Below are 24219 nucleotides of genomic sequence, written 5' to 3'. Positions count from 1 at the left end.
TTAAAAGTAGTAAGCTACAAAAACATATAAATTAACAGCCAATTACAGCAATAGCAATCTCAATCAATATATGCTAACAGCCCATTACAGCAATGGCAATCTCAATCAATATATAGAAGAATTCATACACTTTCACATACCAAGCAATAATAACAAAGAACTAAGAATCTAGAAGAATTTCAGACTTCAACCTCTCTTCATACAATTATGCAACTAAAGCTAACCAAGTAACCAATTACACCATTGTGAATATCTTTCACTATTTATTTTCTTGCAATAAGACCAATTTGCAAGTGCCCAGCTTACTGCACACTTAAGACAAACAATTTCCCTGATACTGTGTTTAATTTTTTGACCAATTTTCCAGTTCCTAATGTAGTCTAACCCGAACTAAGAAAATCCAGTCGGAGATTAGCTCATCAGGGTCACAATTAGCACAGTCGAAGAGAAATTCTATAACTCAATAATGAAAACTTAGATTGTCCAAACAATAAAAATAAGGTTGACTGGTTCATTCTGATGATAGAACAGTCCTGCAAAATTTGAAGAAATTCTAATGGCGGGATTTTGAATATCAGGAGAGCCCTTGTTCTGATAGGAAAGTAAACAACAGAATTAGAGTTGTACCAATAGATCGATACCAAATACACATTTTGCTTCGTAAATAGACCTTCCATAGAAGATCAATACCTTGTAACCAGCTACCAAATCCATTTTGCTTCGTAACGGAGCACCGAAATTCATAACTGAACGGCAAGAGCAATTAAGAACACGCAGCAGAACCCCTCGGAAGAACTGATTTCAAGCCCGCACCGATCACCATTCATGTGCCTACTACATAATAAATCCAATGAAAGCGAACGCAATTAAATATAACCGAAGGTTCAACATTGTGGACTGCGAAGACGAAATCTCCCAAAATCAAGTAGTTTTCTTTAGAAATACTACTTGTTTTCGGTTCGGTTCGGTTCATTTTGTAATCGAACACAGAACAAAACAAAGCCGAACCGTATCGGTTAATCAATTCCATTATGAGGTTTATTATCGGTTTGTTTTGGTTCATTGTGGACTTTTATTGTTATACGTTAATTCTCTTCTTTTTTTTTGTTTGTCAAGAAAATACTTATATTAAGTATATAATATATATATATATATATATATATATATATATGTAATATTATATACCTATAATTAATACGGACCCGACCCGCCCGGGTCGACTATAACTAAACCCAAACCCGCCTCGGGTCAAAAATCGGTCGGGCCGGCCGGCTTAGGGGGTTCGGGCCAGCCGGCTTTATTGACACCCCTAGTTATACGTTCATAATCGTTAAATTGGTTTGGTTATTCTGTTTGTTTATTTGGTTAGTTGATTCGTAATCAGTTTTATTCGGTTTTAAACCGTTACAAATGGTTGGTTTATGAAACCATTACAAATTGTTTAAAATCAATGGTTTATCGTTCAAAATTGAATAATGAATCGATTCGATTACAATTTTTTTACAATAAAATCAAAACTAAACAGAATAATAATCTATCGATTCTAGATTAAACTTTAAACAATTCAGTTTGATTTTCGTAAATGTTTTTTATTCAAAATTAAGACACTTAAGTGAGACTCACAAGCATAGTTTTCAGGACCCTTTTGGAGCTGGGGCATGTTGTCATCATGTTTAGTTAAAGAGAAACTTGCCTTGATCCACGGGATAAGAAAATCAATTACAAAACAAATGAATTTGATTTTGTTTTATATTTATTTTAGTGATTATTTTTTTATTTTATTTTTCTATCCTATAGATCTAAGAAATTTCCCCTTTGTTAAATAGGGGTCCGCCTAGACATTGATTTGGCCTTGATGTTGCTTGGTTGGGTTAGACAGGGTGCCCTAGTGAATGCGTAAGAGTTTTTAGTTTTTTGTTCCCTTTCTTTCTATTGATGAATCTTCTTCTATTGCTTTCACTTTCCGCAATGGTGCTATGAGGGCTGCATTTCTTGTTGAATGATTAAATTTGAAATCACCAGTTCATAAAATGACTTAAATGAAGTTGCAACTATTAGAAGCCAAATATAAACACTTTAACTATGGCCTGCCTTGGTCAATCACGTGCTACCTAGGTAAGTACCAAGTTCACTTTGGCTATCCAAATTGTTTTCCTTACCCTGGAATAAAAGAAAAACTACATGATTCTAGATACGATGCGACATGGGCAATATCATGCAGAATAGGCGCAAATGATATAAGTGGATTCAGATTATCTTTTTTCTTTTTTTTGTTTTGGGTTAGAAGTGGATTCAGATTATCACCAACTAGATAACTGATCAACTCCCTATTATTAGATTTGACGATGATATGATCTAAGCTGTCTGCAATCGCTATCGTTTCTCAAACTATGATAGAGGGGATTGCTAGAGGATTTGAAACTGCAGCAAGAGGCTTGCCATCGTGATCACGAAACACAAACCTAACCCTCCAATACCGTTGTCTGCTATGAAAACATATCACAAATTTTTTTTTTTTTGATTAGGTAACATATCACAATTTAGGAAGGGATTGAATATTCTTATGATCAAGAAGTGTGTCTATCTGATCTCTCCAAATAAGTGCATCCTCTTGAAAAAAATAAAATGATAGCCTTCTAATCGCATGGTTAAAACTTGAAAGTATGTTGCAAATAAATGAGAGTAGCACATGGGCATCAACATAAATGTGACATTTGATTTCGGGGGGCAGAGTGGTGATTTCGTGTGTTCTCTTGTGTCTGGGCACAGGGGCCACATGACTTGGGTAAGATTTCTAATTTTATGGGGGTAGGGTGGCCAATGAGAGTGCCCACAAGCATCAATGTGGATGAGATTTTTGATTTTATGGGGGTGGGGTAGTAATTTCACGTGCTGCTATGTCTGGGTGCACTACTATGTGACCAAGCAATGCTCTTTTTCATTACATTTTATTAGGGCAAGAGATCACGACTTGGTCGCGAGGCCCCTATGCCCAAACACATGTGCATGCAAAATTACCATTTGCCTCCTGTGAAATAAAATATTCCATCCATGTATATACCCTTTCTGGCCTTTAATGCGTTATCATTGGCTCGCGCTAATGCAGGGGCTATGTGACCAGACAACGATGTCTTGCCAAATGGGTAAAGGGCCTAAAGGCTTCCAAAAAAATAAGATGTGAGATGGCGTGGGGAACGCTTGAAGCTGAGAGAACCCTTCCCCAAATTGGAATTTTTATTTGCTGCTGTAACTGGAACGCTGTCGTGCACATCGTGCGATGCAGCAAAAGCCATATGTGCACAACAGACCCCACTATACACACATGGCCGCTGCTGCGTCACACAATGTGCACAGCAGCGCTCCCGGACAGAAAACTGCTTCCCATTTTCCATTCACCTTCCATCACGGGTAGACGGCTACAGAGTAGAGAGTGTTCAAAAGACTTAACAGGGAGACTGGGAGAGAAGAAAGGGCACCACGGGGCAATAAATAACGAAACGCCGCCAAATGTATGAGTTTGAAATCGAGTTGCAGCCGCATCATCGCTCGAGACCCCACTAGAAGCTGTGAGCTCCTCCTCCAGTAGAAGAAACTCCAGTTATTTGTTCAAGGAAAAGCCATGAAAGCGTTTTGTCTCTCCTCTATATTAAGAAAAAACTTTCCTTTTTCCATGCACAAGTTCCTCTCATTCTCTTCATCCTCCAAATCGGCGAAGTCGGGTAACTTCGTTTTCGACGGAACCGAAGACGGCAGCCCAGTTTACCATCATAAGCTTATGTTCCAGCGCCCGACGACCATGAAATGGAACAAACAGCTATATAACTCTGTCAACTTTATTGGCTCAGTCTTATTTCCTTTGAAGAAGGGTATTTCTACTAAGACCCTTTCTGTTTACACCGTTCTCGAAGTGAGATCTTCCCGCGACTCTGATCGTACATTCAGGTGTGATTTGTGACTTGTCGAACCTTTTTGATTTCTTTCATTTTCGTTTGCTAATTTTGGTTTTCTTTATTGTTGCTCAATGGGATGAATGTTTTATGATATGGAACTTTTGAGTATTACATTCTGTGCACAATTGGATTCGTCATGCATACGGAGTAAACAAGTGAAAAATGGTGTCTTCTCTCTCTGTACACAATTTGATCCGAAACCCACATAATATTTCATACTATTGATTATTCGAAATTGTATATCATTTATTTTCCTGGTTATTAGGGTTAGGGTATGGGTATTATGCATTTCCTTCAAGAAGCAGTATATGCTTTGGTTATGCAATTCCTTTGCTGGCCAAGCCAACACTCTTACAGTACTTTGACAGGGTTTTATTGAGGATGAGGGACAAGATGGCAGAAATATCTCTCCAACATTTGAGGCCAAATGATTTCATTTATGTGTCAGGTCATTTACTTTCTTACACAAAGGTCTTAAGTGGAAAGCCCAAGACCTTTTATGAGGTACGCAAATACTAATTATTGTTTAGTGATTTATCTTCTTTTCTAAATTATGCAGTTTATTGTTGCAAAGGATGATATCTTGTAGACATTCCTTATTTTTAAGCACATTCTTAGTTTCATGATGGGTGGAGTCCGTCTTCCACTATTTCTTTCTCTTAGTTTCATGATTATGTTGCCTCAATTTATCATGGCCTGACCTGCTTTTCAAAGCATGCCAATATATCTTTCATCCTTATCAATTGCCATTGTAGAATGGATAAATTTGGAATCCTGTAATGTCATAAATGCGATGTTATGGCTGACTTCTGCAGAGGAACTTCTTGTCCCTTCTTCAACTCCACTCTCACCCCCTCTTTTATTGTTAAATTGATCTAGCCCCTTTCTATTTGTTGTTATGTTATCTTATTCTCTCAAATGAATTTCTTTAGAACTCTTCTGTAATATGGGTGACCTGGTTAATTAATCATATTGCCCACTGTAGGATATATTGATGCAGGTGTCTAGTTGTGCCTTGTAGTCTCTTACTTTTTTAACTACCTGGAATTTTGCTGAAAGATACACTTAAAATCCAATGTAGACCATTTTATTCTTTTTTTTTAATTGACCGGTACCTACTCTATGGGGGAGGGGGGAGAGGGAAGGTGAGGACCAGGAGGCTCGAACGCAAGACCACCGCAACACTCACTATGAACTGCGCTAGGCAGTTGTCCTCGTTTTATTCTGTTGTTAGTCCTACTCTCATGTTCTTTTTCCAATCTCAAGTCATTTGATCAATCCAGCAAGAATTTATAAACAGGGGGTGACGTATAATTTACCCTTTTAGTACAAGGGTAAAATAGTCCTTTCACTAATAACTAACAGCAGACTAACACCGTTACTGTAGAGGGGGTGTTGAGTTTTTTCAAAAACCAGTGGGTGAGTTTCGTTTGAAAACCAGGGGGTGACGTGTAATTTACCCTTTTTTCATTCTGGTTTTCTGAAGTAAGCTGGGCTTAGATGAGATAAGTTTTTAAACGAACAGCTTTCCACAGGTATAGTTTTAAAGGATAGAGGGGAAAATTCTCAATGGCCTTTGCTCCTTTTTGCTGGTATGTTCCTAACCATCTCATTACGTAATTTCTTTTAACATTATCCATTCCTTCCAGGTAATTGTGAAGGAACTAAACTACGTTGCACAGATTGGGCAATACAAATCTTGCAAGAAATTGGAGGAATCAGATCCAAAAGAAAAACAACCTCCTCTATTAAGTAAGTCTGTTCGCTCTTGGGATGTTTCTATCACTGCTGTTATTCTCCTCTAGAGTTCATCTAGGCTGTTTCATGTTCTGGATCAGAACGCTCTTTTCTGGTTTTATTTTTATTTTTATTTTTTTTTTTAATTTTTACTTTTTGGATGTGTTATACCTTTGGCATATCGGATTATTCAAACTTAGCTTTGCCAGATTAAAAAACCTGGCCGAGGAATAAAATCTCTGCATCAGCACAGTAACCCAATGAGTTTCTGCTAGTATTTTTCTCATAATACAAAAACCTTTGTATTCTTAGTATGTTTTTTCTGGACAGCACATCAAGAGAGGTTTCCTTGATGGCACACCCAGTTCTGCCACATGTCCTGTCCAATGGGGCTTAATTTTGTGGATTGGTAATGATGCGGTTCTAAATCACCTAAAGGTTACAGATCAGAATTCCCAGTAAACCATAATCGCAGTGAAGAGAATTATTTCCAGGTTCAAGAGAAATTTTATGACAACAGATCAGTACATCAGATATGACTAGAATTCTGGTCGAAGGGTCTGTATGCAGTGGGGAAACAGACTATCAAAAAGTGAAAACAATCCGATGGCCTGATTAGAAAATATGGAAGTATTGTACTGTGAATAGGACATTCAAGAATACAAAATAACCAGAATTAGGAGAAATTTAATATCTCATCATGTACAAGTCAAAAATAGATTAAAAAAAAAAATGTTCAAATGATGTTAATGGCTAGGAGAATATCTCAGAGAAGTTTCAGTCAATTCTGTTGGCCAGATTAAAGATACTTTAGAATCCTACTCAAACAAGGAACTTCAATGTCTCAGAATTTGATGGCAATGAAATGTTGATCTTCAAACAAGAATCAGAATAGGATTACCAGTAGCACAGTAAACAATCAGCGTATGAAATCAAAATCAGATCCAAGAGATCAAACCAGAGACTGAAGGACAAACATGCCCGGGGCCATATAATCTCAGATCTGGAATTAGAAATAGAATTGAAGAACAGAAAAAAGAAATATTGAACTGATTTGATGTAGATTATAGAAAGAAAGAGATAGGCGGGCATATGATCAGGAATCCATCTGATCTTTGCTGAATCCACAAGAGTGCATTCAGAAATCCACTGAGCCGATTGAGCAAAAAGTTTCTCTTCATTAATCAAAAGCTTGGGTGAGGCTATGCCTATTCCGTATTTAAATAAAAACTCAAAGTAGAAACAAAATATGATTGGGAAATACTACTTCAGTCGACCAGCTTAGAAAGAATCCTGAACAGACTAAAAAAAACAGAAATAAAGTCATCTGAACCTCTCAATTGTAGGATATGATAGAGAGTTGTGCTGACTAGGAAACTTAATAAAGTAAAACAGACTTTGACCATGACTGGACATGTTCCAGTCTGCGTAAACAACTGTAGAGTAGAATTGAATAAACAAATAATAATAACCCAAATAAGATAGGAACTTGATGATAAGATTCCTGAAATTCAGGAACCCTGGAAAATAGGAACTGCAAGCCATAAGCTTGTGCCCAACACCCACCCACCACTTATGATCAATATATGTTATACGCCGCGTTTTTAGCCTGGCTCTGGATCAGTGGGTTCGTAGTCAATCCCCTTCCGATTGGTTCTATTCCTTACCAGCCACCCTTGGTCAATCACCCAATGGAATTTTCTCTTAGTGTAGTGTATTCCTCCCATGCTTTACAAGTACTTGCTTAAATCTTCAAACTGGGTCTCACATCTGGTTTTTAGAAAACCATAAATCTCCACACACAAGGGGTTGATGGGTTAAAAACTAGTTCAGTAATGAACCAAACCAAACCACAGATGATTCCTTCCTTTTCTTGCTGGCCACAATCTGCATCAGGTAGACCTCAAGGTCATCTGCTCTCATGTAAAGTTTCAGCTTGAACGGAATTGGCCACATGGAAAAATAAAGCTTTGAAAATCCAATGGAATAATTGAAGAGAAGGAACGGCTGAAAATACCAGGGTGATATGCAAATACATGCGGTGTTTATGATTGAATTTGAGTCTGAAATTTTATGCATTTCCAATATATCATTTTCTAGACATCCAATGGTGGGATTTGCCACATCATCCTAAGTAGGTTTGTTGGCAGTGCAGTCCAGGGAAAGGTTTTCCTGCAATGTCTTCTAAATTGCCCCTTATTATTCTAATTCTATCCGTTTGTCCCCTGATAAATTTTGTAAGTATAAAGTGGATTTACCTCAACATTGTACTGATTGTTTTATTTGTAAAGGTGTAAAATGTCCACCTGTTTCCTACTATACAGACTGATATTTATTCATTCTTTTGCCTATCTGTACCATCCTACCTATCAAGGAAACCAGACAATGATTTGCTGCAAATGGAACTAAATATTTGTGTCAGTATGGACACATTATGATAGAATGATGATGTTTGGTTTATAGATGTAATTTGTAATAACTTAGAGGTTTTAAAAGAGATCATGCTGATTTTCCTTTTCATCTTCATTTTTTTTTTTATTATATTGCTTTTCTGTTGCATGAATTGATAAAAAGACGAAAAACCCACTGTATTTTTTTTTTACCCAAAAAAAAAAAACTGTAAATTGGGTTAACTAATTGCATTGCTTAAAATTTTTTTTTCCTTCATTTTATTTCATTATTTACCGGTTTTCGTCAATAAATAGTGTTGGTTCATGGGTTTTGTGCTAAAATTGTTATATATTCTATTCAAAATTTCATGGGCTACCAATGCACTTCTTTTACTTCTTGGTGCAAGTTCCAAAAACCCTAGTTCCTTTCTTTTGTCTTGTGTCCCTGATCTCTTACATATTCTGTTTATCCCGTTTTAGGTGTTTCGGATTGGGAAAAGAAAAGAAAAGACTGTCTCTACTTGTGGCAAGTTTTCTTTGCTAATCCAAATGAATGGTGGGACAATAGACATGGCAAGCTTAATCCTAAGGCTCCAGATTTTAAGCATAAGGATACTGGTGAGGCCTTGTGGCTTGGTTCATCTGATCCTCCTTGGGTTACTAGGCAACTTCAACTGCATGACTCTAGAATGAGTGGAACAAGGTATCAGGACTCAGTTAGTTCATGGTCCCGTATGTCTTTCTGGGACTTTACAGATGAGGAACTGGTCTCTGTGCTTCAGAAGAAGAAAATAATACAAGGATCATAGGACTGATGTGGGAATGGAGAAAATTGTTTTGCTTGCCACAAGAGATGGTCTCTTGGAATTGTTCATAGTTAATAGTTGTGTTTGGCATTTGATCCCGGTGATGTAAAGGTTTGAGTTTGAACATTTCAGCTTGCCTATGGAAAAGCAAGAATGAAAGGGATAAGGCTTGGGGTGTTTCTGAAGAAGCTCCAAAAGTTTGTGGTAGAAAACCAAGATGGTGTACACCAGATTATGATGATTGTTCAACAGTTACCATTAAGTCTGTTACTTGATGTATATAATTAATGTATAGAACGTTATTAAAATAGGAAATTAAGGATAGTTTCCTTTCAATGTTTCTCATCCCTTCATTATATATCTGAAACTTGGAAGGTTAAGATGCATTAGTTCAATGTAGATTTGGAAATGAACCTCAATAGCAATATTTTTACTGTCTAAAAAAGGCATACCCAGAGCATCAGGCTCCCACCACTGCGGGGTTTGGGGAGGATCATAATGCAGTAATGCACGCAGCTTTACCCCTGGTTACACAGAGGCTGTTTCCAGAATTGAACCCGTGACCACTTTAGTACATGGATTGGTAAGGCGATCTAAGTTGGGATTCTAGTGGGCGAGGGTAAACCTTAGGTCATTTTCCCACTTAGTAATTTGTGAAAGGATATGGTAGGGGTTTGGCTTGGTGTTTCTGTAACAGCAACTTTGGGAAAATTTAAATAGGTAAATTGGTTTCAAGCACATGGTATGAATGAGAGAAACCCGTTCATGGTTCATTATGTTGCTTGTTTTATTAAATGTGAATACATAGACTGTTTTGTAGAAAGGGTTCAGCTCGTTCCTTCGGTCTGTGTTGGGGTTAGATCTAATGTATGGGTGCTAGATTGGATCAACCTAGTATATGATAGGTTAAAGGGTTTGATTTAATGCGTTTCATCAGTTTTGGAACTTTTGGCGTATCGATCAAATACCTAACATCTCACTTGCCAAATCAATGTGTGAGTTCTCCCTCTCTCCCTCATTTTTCAATTGTCAGGTAAGTTCCACTGGCATCAATCAAAATTGTAAAGTTCTTAAACCAACCCATATTGATTTTCAGTAAAACTCAAAGCTTTGATTGAAAGGCTACATTGGCAGTTCAGTTGGCACTTGGAGAAGAGTCGTATGCATGTAACCCACTTTACCACTTTCTTCTTCTTCTTCTCTCGCTCTCATCATGTCACCTCCTAATTGAGGTGGAGAATTTCCTTCCAAAAGCATATTTCTCCATGTTAAAGAATCATTTTCAACCAAAAAATGCAAAAAAAAAGAGGGAGAGAGATATGCTGATAGAATAAGAATCTAATAATATTTCCAAACATTAGTTGAGAAGTCTATATCAGAAGAACTGACTAACGGCTGAGAATACAAGTGGAGAAGTCGAACATTTGGGTGCAAATGTTGAAAGATACATATCTATCAAGATGACTATCTATGAAAGTCAATATCACCCCATTGTTCATATCAATTAATAGCTACCTACTACTACTCAAAGGCCCCAAATGACAAAAACTATAGATATTAATCAAATGATCCCCCATATATAAAATGGTAACTTGTATATGATTCTGTGAACACCCAAAAGATATGAAAAACTAATTGGGCCCACCCAATCTCTAATCAGGCTGATTTGCCCTTTAATTAGTCTATTAGTGTTGACAAATCCCCATTGTGGGCTTGGGTTTAGTTTAGGCTATGGTGAGCCGAGCCGAACCCGGTCCAAGTTTCACCTGAGAAACACATAAAATTATGGGTGAATCTTCCAGGCATTTGATGTGGTCCAATTAAAGGATCTAGAGAATTTCCTTCTCAAAGAAAAGAGGAGAGTCACAAGAAGAGGTCAACAGAATATCAGCTTTATTTGTGTTGGTTTAAGGTTCATAAACCATCACAGTAATTAAAAGAGAAAATAATTAGTGTAATAACATCTAAGTCATACAAAATTTTCATCTGTTGTTGAATGGAATCTGGATGGTTATGTTTTTGTTGTTTGTGGCCATGAGGGAATGTGCCACCCACCTAACAACTACTCCTACTACTGTACATGAATAATAACATGTCTGTCATAATCCAATTATATAACCAAACACAATATTTTAGTGAGAAAAGTTCATTATGGGGGAGTGTATCGTTTACGCCTAGACATAGAGGAGGCAAAATAATCGCCCTGCTCCCATGAAAGCGAAAATCCCCCCCCCCATGATGCCAATGCACGTATTCTAATTGGCCTCCGCACATGTGCAGGGGCTACGCTCCCCCCACAGAGAACATCAACCCTTTAAATAAATGCAGAGAGATTATATTGATACTAGGTATAAAAAAATACTGAAAATAAATGTAAAAAAAAAGGGGTTCCAATGTTCCATCATTTCTTGTATGGTTTCTTCTTAAACGATGAGGTCCCCAGAGCCCTTCACTCATTTAATGAATAATTTATTGCTGTATTGTTTATGTGGGGTTGTAAGCATACATGACTGTTGCTTCTTAGTGGGTTATGATGAAAAATATAGGTTAAGGATAAACTGGGAATATTCTAGAAGTTGGTCAGTTAATTTTCCAAAATAAATAAAAAAATGGATTAATTGGTCTATTAACTATGTAAAATTTTAGAATTTTATTCCAATTCTGGAATTGAGTACTGAACATGCAGTAGTGGATAAGCATTATTCTCAAAATAGTAAAAGGGAATCTTAAACCATTGGCAACAAGAAAAGCTAGTAAGATCTTTAGTGAGATATCTTGTACCATCCAACTTTAATAGTGTAAAGTACATTTTATTCTATTTTCACAAAAAAAAAAAAAATAAATAAATAAAAAAAAAAAATTCTACACAATTACAGTTTTATTTATGGGAAAAAGTTTTTTGTCTGGGAGTGTGATCTACGCCAGCACTTCCATGAGTCTATCTCTCTCCTCCCCATGTAAAAAGACACCTCTGCCCCCTTGTTTTAAGGAGGAGAGAGATAGACACACTGGAGTGCTGGCGTAGGCCACACTCCAGTACAGAAAACTGCTTCCCTTTATTTATTTATTTTTTTGTAAAACTGTGAGGCAAGGCATTCAATTTTCAAAGGCTGTGGGTCCATTGATTTAGCAAGTGAGATCTCTTTAGAGATTGTGTAACTATTTGAGCATTCTTATATAAGTGAAACAATAGTTGTCATTATCAGGGAGAACATAGCTTTTATCTGGTAAGTACCTATGGATCCATTTGTTTCAATGGGTTCAAGAAAATTAATTTGTAGTTAGAAAATTTATTATATATATATATATTTTTAATTTATCTTTTTAATATTTCAAATTTTACATGACAAGGAAACATATTTAGGCATGATTGATTGAGGAAAATAATTCAACCATAGGATGGGCATAGTATTTTCCATAAACATCAATTATTTAACTGCCCAAGATCCAGTTATCTCATCTTAGGTAAACAACATTAAAAAAAAATTAAATTTAAATTTATTTTTCAAAAATTTCTATTCTATTTTAGTAATATAATTTATTTTTTATATATGTCAGTGGTTTAGGTTTATCTTTTTGGGGAAGTGTTCTTTGTCTAGGAGTGTGGTTTCTACGCCTATGTGAGACTTAATCAACGCCCCCCCTTTTGGTTTAATCTATGAAGAACTAGGAGGTCATTTTGTAGGGAGGAAGAGAGAGACAAACACAAGGGTGCATGAGCGGGAGCCATGCTCTCGGACAGGAAACTTTTTTCTATCTTTTTTTTTTCATCTATTTTTATTATAGAGCAAGAGATCGTTGTTTAATTGAGTAGCCCCTACAACAGTGTGGAGGCCAATGAAAGTGTGTGTTGGGGTAGCTGTCTGGATGTATTTTTGGTTTCATTGGGTTAAATGGTCATTCAACGCACTCTTGTGTCTGGACATAGAAACCACACGATCAGATAGCATTTTGCTTCCCTTTGTTATATTTTACATTTTTTGAAATAAATGTGTAATTAGATGATTAGAAGAGAGGTGAAGACAATTTTCGATCCCAAGACCTGGCCACAACAATCCAAGGTCCTAATCAATGTTGCAATTGTGTTTTTAACACAATAATTAATATCAGTGTAAGATTAATATGCATTTACTTTAAATCTTTGATGACAATGACAAGATTGGGAGAGGTAAAAATTTAGTATAGAGAACAACTTTAGGTTATGACAAAGTAAGATTCCACATATATCAAGTACCAGGGTTTATGCCACACATTAAAGGGGGAACATAGATAATGAAGTCTTAAAAAGTAGCTGACTCTTAAAAGAGAAGTCCCTTCATTTTGCTGAGGGGGCTCTCCTGCCAATCTCCAAAGGCTGTTAGTCCACATTTATCTCTTGTATTAAGGTGCGGATGTCTGCTTGAGTCAGTAATATTTCTTGGAATTATCTAAATGACAAATCTATAGGTGACACCTTCTTTTAGTTGCACCATTGTCTAATTCACAAAAGTTATTTAAGTTAAGGGTATAAAAGAGTTTTCAAAAATAATTCGAAAATGATTTATTACTAGGGTTGGCATTCTCTGTGGGGAGCATGACCCTGTGTGCACGAGGGCAATGAGACTGCACACATGGCGGGCATCATGGGGGTTGGGGTGGTCATTTCATCTCCTCTGTATCTGAGCGTGGGCGGTACATTCTCGCACTAAGGACTTTTCTTCTTATTATTATGATAACCAAAAAGCATGTTATACTAAAAGAGTAAAAAAGCAGGATCATAAATCATTTGACACCTTATTTATTAGTTGAACAATAATGCACAAGTTAGTTAAGCAGCCAATCTTAAACTTGCCAGTGGAGCTAAGAACATCAGAATGCCATACCCAGCACGGCAGGGCAGCCAAGATTTTGGTTGGAAATGTGACACGCCAGTTTGTTGGAGGTTGTGGTTTGTGGAAAGAGATTATCCCCAACACATGTAATAAATAAATTATTAAGTGTGTGATCCTTTCAATTGATAAGCTGAATTGTTTGGTAGGAGATGCTGGCCAAGTGAAGGGAAACCTCAGAGAGAAGCAACAACCCAAAAGCCCAGAGATTCCATTGGAGGAACTAATTGGTTCTTCCACTTGACATTACTGAGGAAACTTAAAAAGAAAGAAAGGGTATTGGGCTTGAGATCATCAGTTAGAATTTGGAAACCAAAGTGCAGCGCACATTTAGATGCAAAGAGGGTATCTAAGCCAATGGTTTCAGTTTGCTCAGAATTCACAAAACAAAGCGAGTTGAGCCAACTTTCTCTGCTACTGAGTTCCAGTCTCCAGCTTCTTTTCTCCTTTTGGGAGCTACTGTTTGGTTTTCTCCTTCCACATCCAGTGGAGATCTTCTCTTGGTCCTTTTTTCTTCTTTTGAGTGTCTTCTCAAATGGGTTCCCCTTACTTCAGTTTAAAACAGTGCTCAAAGAAATCAAGCCAATACCCAAATAAGATTTGTTGGAATTACTTCATCAAACATGTAGGATTTTAGTGTTCTAGGGTATTTGCAGCAAGCGAGTATATGAAAAGTTGAAACCTTACCCGAGGCATCTGAACATTGGTGGTATTCCAAAATCCTAATCTTATCACCTCTCCTTTATTCTTTAAAGACTATATTGGTTCTTGCTAGCAAGGGAGTGCCAAGGTTTACTGTGTTGTTTTGATCACGTATCATTCACTGTTCAGACATTCCAAGTATGAAACCATGGGCAGACTTTTTTTTTTTTTTGGTAAAGACCATGGGCGTCTGACCTGTATGTTAATTTGTTTGAATGACTAAAACTTTTGCTTCTGTCCACTGCCGAAGTAGATTTACAGAAACTATCGAGGAATAGATAAATTTTCTCTGTATCATCAAACCATGGAATCCAGAGTCCAGACTTCAACTGGTCAAAGGGAGAAGAAGGTGATCAATCTTGAATTGGAGTTTGAAACTGGAAATGAAAATGAAACTGGACTGGAAACATGTACCAATTGAATTTTCAACAACAATGAAATTGGAATAGACAAAGAAAAGGATTGTAATATGGGTGAAGGTTTTTGTTTCTGTTTCCTTCATATCACATATGGATCTTACATAAACATCATTGTACCAAAACCTAGGGGGGAAAAGTAAAAAAACAAAAAACTTTTATCTGTAAAACCTGCAAAATTTTCACAGATTTTCTGTCTGCTTTTTTTTTCTTTCTCATTCTCTGTCTCTCATGAGGGTCCTTCAGTCTGTACGTTTTAATTTAGTTGTCTGAATATCTAAACTCTCCATACACAGTTGTTTATCTGCAAAATTTATGCAGGATGGATCTGTCTATACATCTTCACCCGACTTGTGGTGATTTCCTTTCCAACTGTAACTCTCAGATTTCCCATCTGCTTCATCTTCTTCATCTTCTTCATCTTCCATGCTTTCACCACCTGTGGTGGAGATACCTCCAGTAGTACCTGCCAACTGAAGAGGGCCCTGTGGAGATCCAGACTGTGATGTGCTGGGCTTTGAGGAGGCCCCCCCATACTGATCTTGGGGCATCCATAATCCTCCCAACACAACTACTGGTTGATTCACTGGGGTTGCAGTGGCTGGAGCTCTTCGGGTGTGAAGTCTATATTTCTGAAACACCATAAGACAATCTCCATCTTCATCACCCCATTAAACAAATTATGAGTAAAAATAAAATAAAAATCCCAGTTAACCTCAAAAACCCACCTGCAAATGGCTCTTCACTTCATCATTGGTGAGACCATCTACCTTCATCAGATCTCTTATTTGCTTGGGTGTGGCAACTGCATAGAAACATTAAAGATCAAAATCAGATGAATGAAGGATATTCAAAATAGCATTCCTAAATACATTAATTATTAATTTCACAGATTCATGTTCTTTTTTTAAGAAAATGAAACTGAATCTATATTTGGAGTTGTAGCCAGAAATCATCATGCACCATTGCTACCGTTACTTTCCATTTTCACAAATTCAAGTATCCAACTCCGAACCCATAATATTTGTCAATTAGAAACAAGAATCTTTAATTTCAATTATATTTTGTATTCTCTTCCTTTTCTACTTTTCCTACTTCACTTCAAAGTTCTATACCTTGTGAGCCCCCAAGCTGTTGCAGGGCATTAACGAAGCGCCTGTGTAACTCCGGTGACCAACATCTCCTTTGCTTCCTCGAAGTCTGTTGTTGCGAAGACGTCGCCGTCGATGGCGGCTGTAAATTTGATTGAGCACTAATAGATGATGACGAAGCAACAGTTCTCTTCGAATTTAGACCCGAGCTTACTTCAGTTGCGGGAGTCTTAATTCCAGGAGTCAAAAGAGAAAGCCCAGGTACAGATAAGATCTCCTCCTCCTCTTCCTTCATGCGCTGTGCCGGAAAACCGATATAACCCTTGAAAGGCATGAACGCCCCTCCTCCTACACTCTTGTATTTACATGACTGAAACGGATTTTCAGGAGCGACACACTTGTCTTCTTTGGCTCCCTGTCATCACATTACCCAAAAATTTTTTTGTCAAAGAAAAGAGGAAGAATCATCTCCTACTGAACTGATCTTCGTTTAAATCATTTGAAATTACGATATGACGTCCTTTAATTAAGAAAGGAAGAAAAATTCGACAAATTCGATTATTACCTCTTTCACATCTGCAACCGATTTTTGTTTCCGGTCGTTGTTAAGATCACCACTTGAACAACCATTGGTACTCCAAAGCTGAACAGAGCTCATCCAGTTTTTCTTGTCTCTGCAATCCTTTTCCTTCTTCACCCCTCCATCGTTGTCCGAATTTCTCTTTAATGGAATGAATTCTTCCATTACAGGTCTAACATCGGATGCTCTACAGTGCATTGTTTCTTCCTTCAATGCTTTAATGCCTGCAACAGATAGAGATAGATACAATTTTCAGACAAGCACAGAACCCATCTGATAAAATCAACAAAAATAAAAACCCATTACAGAAAGTTGAAGAAAAGAAGCCGTAAAAGCACAATCAGAAGAAGATACTCACCATCGTTTAACAGAAGCATACATAGAGGAAGCTCGCGTTTGAAGACATCGATCTTCCTCATTTCATCTTCTAACCTCTTTACATACTCGTCCAGTTTCGATAGCCTCTCAGATACGTCACCGATCGTCGAGATCTCTCGAAGAAAACTTGTAATAGTTTTGGGTACGTACGCCGGATTGAGATCTAAGCTCAGCTCCGGCGGATTCGAACCCATTTCGGTGTCTCAGATCTCAGTGTCTCTCCTTCTGTGTACCACTCTCTCTCTCTGTGTGTGTGTGTGTCTCCCTTTGCTTTTTCTCTAACAGAGCCCAGATAAACCGAGAGATGGATAGAAAGAGAGTGTGAGAGAAGATTTATACGCAACGATTGTGGAAGCCGAAAAAACCGGAATCGGGGGATCTAAAAAAGGGTGGTTTTGGAAACCAGGAAAGCAGGATTAAAATACGAAGATTCGGTTATAGAGACAACGCCGGTTTTCGACAACTCAAAAATTACTCTCGGTTCGTCGCGTATCTGCGTCGCTTGCTCTACTTGATCTTATACTGCTTGAGTGACTCAGTCTCTCTCTGAGTCAGGACTTAGCGAGTTTGGAATCTCACTCGACCGTTTTGCGTAATTGCGTCGTGGAGGATTCGTTTCGTTGGAGTAGGTGGGACTTGGCAGTGAAAAGAATCAGGTTCTTAACAGGGATTTTGTTCAAAGTATCGGTATCGTATACCGATATGGATCGACCGACCAAATTTGATTGGACCATTTTACCCCTAAAAGCTGATACTGAAGTATTTTTTGACCATTCTCCCCTTTCATACCGTCAATACCAGTATTGATTAGGTATTGGTATTAGTCATCATACGAATTGACTAACAAGGCCGATCCAATACTGATATTTGAAACCATGGTTCCTAAATTTTCTCATGGATTTAAAACTCAAATAGCAAGCGGAAGTGGTCAAGTCGGATCACAATCAATCAATCCCGGGACAGGATCATTGGGTTTCAGATCCAAGGGACTGATTTGATCCCTGATTCCGAATTTAAAATACTAAGCCACCTTAAAGTTTTAAACTTGGGGAGAAACGTTGTCCCGTTCCCATGTTTTAAAACCTTAATATTCCTTCAATTTGCAAATCGAAAGGTCTGTATACGAGAGATTCTTTCATCGATTCCATCAAATAAGGGGGTTAGGAGCATTTATATCATTTTAGATGGGCATTTATGTCAATTTGATTACGTCATTCATATAATCATGTAAATGGATGGCCGTGCAGTGCAGATCCGTTGGTCTTTGTGAAAGACGCATAATGATGCTCTTTTTGGTGGTAAACATCTAAATTCTATGGAGGTTAGCAAGCAAGCCGAATTGGAGTTCGAGGAATTCAGATCTCTTTCCTCCCATCACTCTGATTCCATCCCTGATCAGCCCTGGACCCCCCTGTTCATCCAACTTTTAAGTTGAATGTCGATGCTTCTATAACAGATAACAAAGGGGGTGTGGGCTTTGTTCTTCGAGACTTCAATGGTCTGGTGGTGTTTGCAGTGTCTGAACCTATTCCTAAGCATTCTATCCTTCTGAGTGAGGCTCTTGCTGTTAGAGCAGATTTGTTGCATTATATTGTGGAAGGGATAGATGTTTTAGAGGTGGCGAACGACAACCGGGATCTTATGTTTTGTCTCACTAGCCAACAGCAATCTCCCCCCTTGGAGATCATCAACACTGTCCAGGATATCAAGGATTTCTCGGCTTCCTTTACTTCTTGTCTTTTTCATCATATTTTCAGAGAGATTAACAACGTGGCTGACTCTCTGGCCTGGAGAGCCTTGTCCGTAGCATGCCGGACATCTTGGGCCACTTCCACTCCTTGGTTATCGAAATTATGTAATTCGGATACCTTGCGTTGATCACACGTTAATATATAGATCTTTTCTTACCAATATATAGATGGACGCACATGGAAGCTTTTGCAATTTATAAAATTTGTAATTTTTTTTTTTTTTTGTTTCACTTTCGTAGCCTCCAAATCTCCAACCACAAAGATTCTTATCAAAGTAATTGATTCTATACAACAGAGATTAATTCCGCAAAATGATTAAATGAAGCCTACGGTTGCCCTAATCTTGTACACTAGAAGGTTAATAAGTGGTCCAAATATAAGAGTGGTCCCCAAAACATTTTACTAAATAATCTTTTAATTGTTTAGTAGTTTTTTATAATTTTATTTTGGTAATCAATGTTTAGCAGTTTGACGGACCCAAATGGAATCAGGAAGGAATATGTATTCTGTGAAGCAGTGGAAGTTCTCGTATGGCTGATGGTCAACGACCTAAAGAAAGAGTTCAACAATTATGCTGACTGTTGCCTTGTAAAAATAATGTTTTTATCATCCTCAGATGCGAAATTGACATGGAATGCATTTCAAGAATGTATGCCAAACATAGCTTAATTCTATTGCGGAGTTGAATTTGTTTCGAATACAGATGTAAACAAATCGAATACGGATCGACAGATATCACTTGATCGGATAAAGATGCGAGTTGAATCAAGATTTTCGCTATCCGTTTAAACCCCTAATTGTGTAACCCGGACCTTCCTCTCCCACAAGATACGATTTGCTGTCGATCCATGCTTTTCAGTTGTCTTAGCTCTTTTCCTCATTCTCTATAACCTATTAAATCTTCAAAAACCCTCAAAATTATTAGTTCCTTAAATTTTTTATTTTTATTTTTATTTTTTAGATATCTGTTCAAATCAGATAGATTATTTTCTAGAATATCCAAATTCAGATCCGGAAATTCTCTAACCGAATACGGATACAAATGCAAATCGAATCCGAATTTTCAACTATCTGACACCCTAATTCCGAACAATGATATTAAAACTAGACTAGATAATCATCCAAGGATCGTTTTTGGTTCAGCCCCAATTAGGCCTTCATGTTACTAAATCATAGAGGGAAGTGAGGGATCAGTCTGCATATTATGATGGGTAGAATAGATTCATTTTTTCCCTGGCTCCATTTATTTTTATTGAAAATTTTACATAAATTTTTTTATATGTTTATGAATTTCCCATGTTTGTTTCTAGGAGGAAAAATATGATGTAAAATGCTATCGTAAATTTTTTCAATTTTAGTTTTTTTTTATTTTATTTCTTTTACTTAGTTAAAATTATTTAAAATAAAATATCATTATAACAATATTTGTATTAAGATAGTGAAAACTTACAATAGAAGATTTTACAGTCGAATTGTGTGTAAATTGTCACGGAAAATCCTAAAAAGTGGTTGGTTTAGTTGGGTTCAAATCTCTTGCCAAACCATGACTAATCTAGATTCACCATGTTTTAAGTGACCACAATACATTATCCTTTTTCTTATTTTGATGAGACTTTACGACCTAATTTTCTATCAAATAAAAAGAAAAAATCATATCGCATGCGGGCTTCCACTATTTTGGGATCTAGGAATAATCATAATGTACGCAATTTTAAGTCGTAACCCCCGTTTCGTAGAGAGATTGTTTTCCAATTCGAATTTGCGGCAAAGTCCACCCTCTAATTTTCTATGAAATAATTATGACTTAATGAAGCCAATGAATCAAAATGTCTGTACAAAGTGTGATAGCATCATAAGATGTCCCCAAATTCTCGTTGGAGTAATTAGGTCACAACCATAGATAACATTGAGAAATGATCAAACCCCACCATTACTCCACAAGTATTTCGAAGTTATTCCTTCCTTTAATAAATGTTTTTTTTATAAAATATATTATCAACATAATATAATTATAAAGTAGACACTAGGTAGTCATAACTCATTAGAACGTGATAGGGGTTGCTAGCATTTTATGCATGCTCTTTGGGAACTCCGAAAGACACTTTTGGGAACTCTTCAAAATCAGAATCAAAATCAGAATCGAAATCGGAATCGGATCAGGTGAATTCCCATAACTTTTTTAATAAAAATTATTTGCTCATTATTTATATTTGATCTTGGCTAATTTTTAATTCATTTAGTTAGTAAAAATAATAAAAAAAATCAATGAAAATTACTATTTATTACAAAATTCCAAAGTTATTAAATAAAAAAGAAAACGTTCTTTTTGGGAGTGTGTCTCTGTGTCTAGACATAGAGTCATGTAAAATGACCATCACATACCTCTTGATCAATTTCCATGCATGCTCTTTCATTGGCTAGAGTGTGGGCATAGGTGCCATGTTCTCGAAGAATAGTTCATTTTTTTCATAAAAAAAATTATAAATTTTAAAAAATCTTTATTTTTTCTTTCTGATTCCAAAATTTAAGATTCTGATTGATTCCAATCCAAAGAAAGCCAATCCACCACATGGCTCCTTTGGGATCTCTTCCATCAGTGGTAAGATTCTCATGTCCTTTTCCAATATTTTCTTCTTCTTCTTCAAATCAGAAATGATGCCCTACTTCCAAATATACAAATACCTAAGTCCAAAAGTCATCGAATTATTTAACGTAGTACTCAACTCCTTTTTCTATGGTTCACTTAATTCCTTGGTTTTGCCAACCAATAAGAGTGGTTTTTCCCCCACTTTTTCTAATCTTAAGATTGGATTAGATCTTCCAACCATTTCATGGATTCCATTTCTATTCGAGAGAGTAGTCCAAAAAAAATAAAATTATATATATATATATATATATAAATAGATAGATAATTCCAACTTGTATTTTTTATGCTTAATTGTTTAATTAGGACAATTTCAAAAGATTCCTTAAAGCTGTTTGTTCATCAGGTACCATCTAGACCGGATGGTTAGAAATAATATAATTATGCTGATTTTTTATTCGTATAGTACCATAATATTTGATTGGTGGTTTGGTCGTAGTCTTTTGTATCTTTAGTCATATAATTTATTTTTCACAAGTTAAAAAGGGGGAGGTTTTTATTCTCGTGATGTAGTTTTGCACCAATAAGAGGGGAGGTGATGAATCATCAAATACGGGTGCGCATCTAATGAGGAGATGTGAGATGCCGTGTAGAAAAATCTACATATTGGCATCGTGCGGTTCTTTTTCCCAGTTAAAAATTAGGAAAATACTCATTGGTACCCTCTTAGGGGGGAGGGGGGAGGGGGGGGGGGAGAGGATACTAGGGCTGGTGGCAAGAGGTGAGGGTTGGGGTTGCTTACTCTACAAGCAAACATGGGAGGTAAGGGTAGGCATCCCTTATCTGACTAATTAAAACTTAAAAGGATATGTAACTGTGTAGAGGCATGCAACTATTGCAATCTCCATTTTCTAACCTAACTAGGATTATATATGTAGTTTTAATATATGATGTATTCATCTATAGGCTACATTAAACCACCAATGAATGTGTGTCAGAAAAATCCCTATACATGTCCACTTTGATGTCTGACATCTTGCCTGGTCATAGAGTTACCAACTATATACGTGTCACTTATACTGAACTAGCAAGTGGGTATGACTTATAGATTCTCCGGCCTTCCATTCTGATGAGGCATAAAACGCCCCACCTGTCAGAGGCTGCCACAGGGTCGACCCGACCTCAGCCCGAGAACCAAGTTGGGCAGAACAGGAAATCGAGCCGACCCCATCTCCACTATAAGTCACTTGACAGAACCAGACTCGCGCAAACTAGCCGGCGGCTGAGGCCGAGCTCATACAGGTCAGCTGTAAACTCCTGGCCGAGCTTACTGCCGAGACAGACCTTTCGGGCCGACCTCCTAGGCCGAGGTGAGGGCCAAGGCCAACCTCCCAGGCTGAGGTGACGGCCAAGGCCGACCCATTAGGCCGCCCTCCTAAGCCGACCTCCGAGGCCGAGCCCTCCTCCTCTGAAGCCACCATAACGCCCCACCGGGGATCTCCAGGCCACGTCAGCACACCCCGAGAATCGCGGGATAAGGATCAAGCCACGATCCCAGCGCAACACGGAATCGCATTCTATATGGACTCTTACCTTAATAAGAGTCCGACCCCGAAAATAGCTCTCCACTCCGCTCTACGCGAGAGAACCTTCCGAAAGAAGGACTCCTACCATACTAGGACTCTCCCAACCGCCTCATCTCCTCTTCACTCTATAAATACCCAGGTATGGAGCACCATTCATCATCTTGCTTTTTACTACGCAGTTACGCTGTTGCATTGGAGACCTGACTTGAGCGTCGAAGAGTCCTCGGCCGGAGCCACACCGGCTCTCTTGTGCTCATCGCTTGATTTTTGCAGGCTCATCCGTGGGCGAACCGGACATCGGAGGTTTTCACCCGCAACAGATTTGGCACTCCGCTTTCGATGCTGGGAACTTGGCCAGTGTTTGTTCCATGCATCCTTCAACCCATGAACATGAGGAGAATTGATGGTAGAAGATCCAACAGTTAGTTGCGCTTTTAGTGTAGATTCTTCATTATCATACAGAGTTATAGAAAGAATGGAGTTGTAACCGCTGGTCATTATGGGAGAGTGATGAGAATTACCAATAGCCTCTTGAAAATGACTATTGATAGACATTTGAGTAGCTTTAGAACCCATAACCGACGAAAGATAAGATGTAGCTGCATGAAACTAAACTCCTTTATTTTGAGTTGAGTTGCGTGAAATGAGGAGAAGAATTGATGAGCGTTGAATTGTGTAACTGCTTGGCAAATAAATGGAATTAATGGCCGTTGAATTGATAGACTGTTACTCGAATTTGTCAATTGGGTTGGCTGAAATGAAACGTTCTCTGCTCCTAACCTGCCACATGTCTCTCCAAACAGCTGAGTCGGATGAGCTTTATCTTCTCCGGCCATGGTGATTTCCATTGATCTTACTTGCTGCCTCACCATCTGACTTTGATTATTTCCCATGGCATTTATTCTTCCTCTTTGCGGGCAAAAAATGGTTGTGTTATGTGTGTTTCGGATTCTTGTATTCGTTTTGAAGATTGACCCACTTTGACATTTTTTTGTGACAATCCAAATGAGATTTTTTTTAATAGAAATTTGTGATGGTAGCGGCGACCTGATGGATCGAACCGTTTAGAGGAGTATTTCTATGTTTTACCCGTCTTGTTGTAAAGAATGTGAAATTTTGGAATTTTCATCTTAGAGTTTTTGGGTGAGAGCTAGCAACGCCGTTTTGGTGTTCTTGTGAGATCTCTATTTGTATCTTCTTCCACTAACAAAGTGAAACATCTTCAATTTTATTTGTGGACATAGCACATCGCATTGGTCTGTGAACCACGTTAAATCTCTGTGTCATCTTGTTCTGTTTTTTTTTTTTTTTTCCCCTTTCCTGTTAGTGTTTCTTTGGTGTTTGTTTAATAGGTTGGATGAGGTCGATTGTACGGTGAGT

At 37.6% G+C, this 24219-nt stretch overlaps 3 protein-coding genes and 1 long non-coding RNA gene across 10 annotated transcripts in view; 1 reads left to right on the top strand and 3 right to left on the bottom strand.

The window, feature by feature from the left end:
• The window catches only part of LOC122658366 (golgin candidate 6-like), a 36773-nt gene extending 35873 nt beyond the window's left edge, over nt 1-900 (bottom strand). For all 3 annotated transcript variants that reach the window (XM_043853289.1, XM_043853291.1, XM_043853290.1), the window contains exon 1: nt 691-900. In XM_043853289.1, coding sequence (XP_043709224.1) covers nt 691-744 — 54 coding nt within the window. In that variant the 5' untranslated portion in view covers nt 745-900. The remainder of the gene's footprint in view (nt 1-690) is intronic.
• A 2597-nt stretch (nt 901-3497) lies between these two features.
• The window catches only part of LOC122660025 (protein OSB1, mitochondrial-like), a 29537-nt gene continuing 8815 nt past the window's right edge, over nt 3498-24219 (top strand). Inside the window, exons 1-4 of one of the 5 annotated variants that reach the window (XR_006332600.1) lie at nt 3498-3942; nt 4319-4454; nt 5600-5702; nt 8558-8994. Coding sequence is in view for 4 of the 5 variants with exons in the window: in XM_043855199.1 (XP_043711134.1) it covers nt 3620-3942; nt 4319-4454; nt 5600-5702; nt 8558-8886 (891 nt within the window). In the remaining variant the exon portion in view is untranslated. Of the gene's footprint in view, nt 3943-4215; nt 4455-5599; nt 5703-8557; nt 9025-24219 lie in introns of those variants that run through there. The other 4 variants (XM_043855199.1, XM_043855200.1, XM_043855201.1 and 1 more) reach the window with 4 other exon arrangements.
• LOC122660027 lies at nt 14009-14582 on the bottom strand. The gene is made up of 2 exons (XR_006332602.1): nt 14434-14582; nt 14009-14300 (listed from the first exon to the last, which is right to left on the bottom strand). It is a non-coding gene; the product is annotated as an uncharacterized LOC122660027 (long non-coding RNA).
• Nucleotides 15029-17187, bottom strand: LOC122660024 (transcription factor HHO5-like). The gene is made up of 5 exons (XM_043855198.1): nt 16899-17187; nt 16526-16764; nt 15985-16375; nt 15598-15674; nt 15029-15501 (listed from the first exon to the last, which is right to left on the bottom strand). Exons 1-5 carry the CDS (start codon nt 17110-17112, stop codon nt 15202-15204), a joined length of 1221 nt encoding a protein of 406 aa, XP_043711133.1. The 5' UTR covers nt 17113-17187; the 3' UTR covers nt 15029-15201.

Source organism: Telopea speciosissima, chromosome 4 (genome assembly GCF_018873765.1).
Source record: "Telopea speciosissima isolate NSW1024214 ecotype Mountain lineage chromosome 4, Tspe_v1, whole genome shotgun sequence".
Classification (NCBI taxonomy): Eukaryota; Viridiplantae; Streptophyta; class Magnoliopsida; order Proteales; family Proteaceae; genus Telopea; species Telopea speciosissima.
This window is presented reverse-complemented; position numbering and strand designations above follow the sequence as displayed.

Coding starts and splice junctions, on each gene's coding strand:
- LOC122660024 (XM_043855198.1), bottom strand. CDS start 17,112: ATGGGTTCGAATCCGCCGGAGCTGAGCTTAGATCTCAATCCGGCGTAC. Junction 16,376..16,525: donor CGGTTGCAGATGTGAAAGAG/GTAATAATCGAA, acceptor ATGTGATGACAG/GGAGCCAAAGAAGACAAGTG. Junction 15,675..15,984: donor ACAGCTTGGGGGCTCACAAG/GTATAGAACTTT, acceptor GTTTCTATGCAG/TTGCCACACCCAAGCAAATA.